General features: G+C 33.1%; 1 protein-coding gene across 2 annotated transcripts; it reads left to right on the forward strand.

The window, feature by feature from the left end:
- Positions 1-2,287: 2,287 nt before the first annotated feature.
- On the forward strand, positions 2,288-4,951 carry LOC140872467 (ACT domain-containing protein ACR4-like). Of its 2 annotated transcripts, XM_073275313.1 has the most exons (8): positions 2,288-2,530; positions 2,932-3,004; positions 3,101-3,146; positions 3,234-3,348; positions 3,444-3,511; positions 3,620-4,213; positions 4,297-4,401; positions 4,481-4,951. In XM_073275313.1, the coding sequence occupies exons 2-8, from the start codon at positions 2,958-2,960 to the stop codon at positions 4,820-4,822; spliced, it is 1,317 nt and encodes a 438-aa protein (XP_073131414.1). In that variant the 5' UTR covers positions 2,288-2,530; positions 2,932-2,957; the 3' UTR covers positions 4,823-4,951. The 2 variants fall into 2 exon arrangements, with proteins under 2 accessions (XP_073131414.1, XP_073131413.1); XM_073275312.1 differs by having other exon boundaries at positions 3,101-3,348.

Here is a 4,951-nt window from a genome sequence, read left to right on the forward strand (position 1 = left end):
AGACTATTAAAGTAGTGAATAGGGTGGCCTACTGAAATTAATCAATTATAACTAACCATCCGTTAAATACTCATCCGTACAATCTTTAAATAGCTATAATAATCAGTTAAACACCACATTAATTGCCCTTTCCCCACGACTTTAAACGTAAAAAACAGTTATCTCCGTTACGGGTTATTCATAATTTTAATAAATATAAAATAATATTTAGTAATTTAAAAAAATTTAAAGTATAAACGATATTGTAATTATATATATATATATAAATTAAAAATAAGTTAATTATTCTAAAATTTTTAATCTTATTAATATATTGCATGTAAAGATAAATCTAAAATTATAATTTTAATCTATGTTTTATTAATAGAGGGTTTTAGACTTGTGTACTTTAATATAAGTATAGATGAAACATAATTATATTTATTATTTTTTACTAATATTATTATTAATATTATAATATTTTTATTGATTATTATCAATATTATAATAATTAGAAATATTATTATTATTAAATTAGTCACACTTATTCCTAATATAATATTATTTATTATTGTAAAATTCACTAAACACGCAGCAAAATACGTCTTGTAAAAAATAACTGCAATTTTACATGTAGAATTAATTTTATAGTTTTGAATGATTTGGGACGGTTGCAGTCGGTTTGCACTTTTTTAATGAAAAAAAATTAAAACATATATTCAAATTGATTCAAAAACAATAACAATATAATTTTTTAAAAATATAAAATTTAAGTCAAATTAGTACAAAAATAAAACTAGATATTAAATAATAATAATAAAGATTCAAAACTAAGTTAATAATTGAACACAACAAAACACTCATGAAAAATGACATTTCTTTTACACTATGTTGTCATATTTTTTTTAATTTCAAAATTTAAACAAATATTTGTAAATAAATAAATACTTTAACATATAAAATACTAATTTAAAGAATATTAAGAAAAAAATGTGTTTTCTTTGCACGAAAAATAATTTTTAAGAGAGTTTGAGATATATTTAATGACATTTTCTTTAAATGAATATGTTCTAACCTTAACAATGTGTTTGGATGTCGAATTTGAAATTGGATTTGTATTTGTATTTGTATTTGGATTTGGATTTGGATTTGGATTTGGATTTGGATTTTAAAATCCATGGAATTGAAATTTCGTTTTGTGTTTGGCAAAAAGTTAAAATATATTTTAAAATTTGATAGTATAAATTTTGGATAAATGATATTTTATAAAAAATATAAAAAAAAAACTTAAAATTTATAAGTAAAATATATGAATTTATTATTAAAAATAATTTTATTGTTTTATAAACTCAAATCCCGTGAAATCCCGTGAAATCCGACCAATTTTATCAAGATTTCACTTTACTAATTGAAATCCTATGAAATCCCACCAAATACCAATCCCGTTTTGAAATCCCAAGTTGTCAAACACTAAAACGGTATTTTCAATTCCAAATTCCACCAAATCCCGTGATCCAAACACAGTGATGTTCGCGCTGATCGAGTATTTGAGCGTCAATATTCAGAGTTCGATCATCTCTGTCAATAACTTCTCAGACGAGCATGTAGTGTAAGATTTGTTCGATTTAATTTACGTTACTAACGTAATTTACAAACTAATGTGTTGCTACGAAGATTTACTCATTATGTATAAAATGACAGTGACTCCGAATTTGAAATTTCTACGCTATAAAAAAAATTTCAAAGATATTTGGAAGACATTTCATTTCATGTAATAATTCGTCAGTTATATCTTCCAGTTGGTGTTGGTTAGGTCCTCCCACGAACATTATAGTTAGTTCCCCATACCGGCGCATTTTAGCAGGCCCCTACCTGCCAAATGTTCAGCCACGTGTCCCCACTGCTAAAAGGCGCCATCCATATCCTATACAATTCAAACGAACTCTCCCCTTCTCGGATTTCGCGAGACGTTTCCTTTTACACAATACGTATAATATTATAATATATGCTAAAAACACTATTAACACACAAAATATTATAATTTTTTTTCCCTAAAATACACCACTATGATCAGTACAAAAGTCAAGTCAATATATTATATTTTATATCAAATATATGTCGAGATTTTACGTTAAATTTATATTCACATCAAAATTTCATATAAAAAAAAATTACAGGTAATAATAATATTTGCCCCTCGAATTTCCTTTTCGTGCTGAAACTAGAAATTACCTGATGCGAACCTGCTTATATATATATATATATATATATATATATATATATATATAAATATATATATATTCACACACACACGTACATAGAGACAACAGAGAGGGAGTGAAGCTGCGAGTTTATTTTCGTAAAATCGATGAAATAAAGCTGTTTTGAGATTTCTTGATTCGATTATATCATACTTATGGGAAGAATATAATATATATGCATATACAAGATTTGATTTTTGTTCGGACATAGCTTATTTCATCATCGTTTTTGTCCTAAGGGGTCAAGAAAATCTCTGTAACCAGGCAAAGAATCCTCAAGAATTTCAAAGGTTTCGTTCCATCTTCAGTTCTTTTCTTGCTTCTTCTTTTGCTGATTATTTGGCGCATCGAGTTAAGCTTTCACTTTTATTCATCGTATTGGGTTTCGTGTGTGTACTGCGTGTATTTTTAATTTTTTTTTTTATTTCTTGGTGTTCTGTTTTCGACTGTTTAAGGTTCATTTGTTCCAGTCAAATGTTTGATAGTCTTGATTTGCTTCTGCAAAAGTCAAGCAGTCTGTTGCCTCCTCCACCAGATCAGGAACAGGGGAGGAACGACTCAGAGTAGTAGCGGACGTTAAATTTGAAATTTTGTGTGTAATTTTTCGAGTCGGCCCCTTGAAGAGTGGTTGAAAATTGAAGGATATATACAATTTGTTTCTGTATCTCAACTTTCTATCCTTTTCCCACAGAGGCACCACTTAGTTTTCTGCCAAACATGGATGATGAATACGAGAAGTTTATTAGGAGAATGAACCCTCCAAGGTATACATACAAATATGCACATATATGTGATTTCTATATGCAAGGAAGTTACTTGATTCGAATTCCATAATAAAATTCAACGTTACTTGTTGCCAGAGTTGTCATTGATAACGAATCGTGCAAAAACGCCACGGTTATTCAGGTATGTCTAGCCTTGGACTCTGGATTTGTGAGTGAATTTATTCGATTTTCGATTTTTGATTTTTTTCGGGTACGTGTTTTGGTGCAGGTGGACAGTGCTAACAAACATGGTATTCTTCTTGAAGTGGTGCAAGTCCTTATTGATCTCAATCTCATTATAACCAAAGCTTATATAACGTCTGATGGCGGATGGTTCATGGATGGTAAAGACGTTTTCGTGCTAATTTAGGAAAGATAGGTTTAATTTAGTGTGTTTTATGGAGTTGAAATACAATCTTGAAGCTTTTTCTTCGACCAGTTTTCAATGTCACCGATCATGATGGGAACAAGATAACAGATGCTGAGATTCTGAGTTATATTCAAAAGGTGGTATATTCTTGGTGCTAATGATGGCGATTTTGACGGTTTTGTGTCTGCGGTGTGCATATACCAGCAAGAGTTTGTGATTTTTTTTTTTTTGTCTTTCATTTTCAGTCACTTGGTCCTGATTCTTGCTTCGCCACCTCAATGAGACGATCCGTGGGGCTAACGTCCGAAATGGACCACACTTCAATCGAGTTAATAGGAAGCGATAGACCGGGGCTGCTTTCTGAAGTTAGCGCGGTGCTAACCCACCTCAAGTGCAATGTGGTGAATGCTGAGGTCTGGACACATAACACGCGTGCAGCAGCCGTGATGCAAGTGACTGATGAGTTAACAGGAGGCGCGATCACCGATCCCGAAAAACTAACTATGGTTAAGCGCCTTTTATGCAATGTTCTTAAGGGCAGCAACAAGTCTAGAGAAGCCAAAACCGTGGTGTCTCATGGGGGGACTCATACCGAAAGAAGGCTTCATCAGATGATGCTTGCTGACAGAGATTATGAGAGAATGGGGGACGATTCTTTGGACGATAAGGAGAGGCCGAGTGTTAACGTTGTCAATTGGAATGACAAGGACTACTCGGTGGTCACGATCCGGTGCAAGGATAGGCCGAAGCTTCTGTTTGATGTTTTGTGCACTTTGACAGATATGCAGTACGTCGTTTTCCACGGGAGCGTCGACGCAGAGGGACCCGAAGCTCATCAGGTAATTAATTTGTCCTTCATCTATGCATGTTCAAGGTTTTGTGACATGATCTGAGAAATTATTTTCGAATTCGTGTTTTTAAGGAGTATTGCGTGAGACATGTCGACGGATCGCCGTTGAAATCGGATGCAGAGAGACAAAGGGTGATTCAATGTCTTGAAGCAGCAATACAAAGGAGAGTGTCCGAGGTAAAGAATAAACATTGCATATGATTTCTATTTTCTTATATGAATCTTTCTATGTAACTTGTTCCATTTTCTCCCAAAGGGCTTGAAGCTAGAACTCTGCACAACAGACAGAGTAGGGCTATTGTCTGATGTAACACGCATTTTTCGCGAAAATAGCCTAACCGTGACCCGAGCCGAAGTGACTACAAGAGCCGGCAAGGCCGTTAACACATTCTACGTACGCGATGCGTCGGGGTACCCGGTCGACCCCAAGATTATAGATTCCATACGACAAACGATCGGACGGACGATACTTCGAGTAAAAGGCTGTCCCGACGAGACGAATCAAGTCCCGCAAGAGTCTCCAACTAGGTTTCTGTTTGGAGGGCTCTTCAAATCCAGATCATTTTGTAATTTTGGATTGATAAGGTCTGATTCTTGAAGCCTTCAAAGATAAAGAGTAGCACCATATATGTTTCGTTTAGCTCTCTCATTTGTTTAGTGAAAGAGTCCTTATTTAGTATATTCTTAAGTATAAAATATCTCTTGCACTTCTTTAATAAATATTATA

This window comes from Henckelia pumila, unplaced genomic scaffold (genome assembly GCF_033568475.1).
Source record: "Henckelia pumila isolate YLH828 unplaced genomic scaffold, ASM3356847v2 CTG_466, whole genome shotgun sequence".
Taxonomy (NCBI): Eukaryota; Viridiplantae; Streptophyta; class Magnoliopsida; order Lamiales; family Gesneriaceae; genus Henckelia; species Henckelia pumila.

Bases quoted from the DNA above. Each gene is read 5' to 3' on its own strand.
- LOC140872467 (XM_073275312.1), top strand. From the start codon at position 2,958: ATGGATGATGAATACGAGAAGTTTATTAGGAGAATGAACCCTCCAAG. The intron at 3,005-3,100 runs GTATACATACAA...ACTTGTTGCCAG, and splicing joins AGGAGAATGAACCCTCCAAG to AGTTGTCATTGATAACGAAT. The intron at 4,402-4,480 runs GTAAAGAATAAA...TTTCTCCCAAAG, and splicing joins TACAAAGGAGAGTGTCCGAG to GGCTTGAAGCTAGAACTCTG.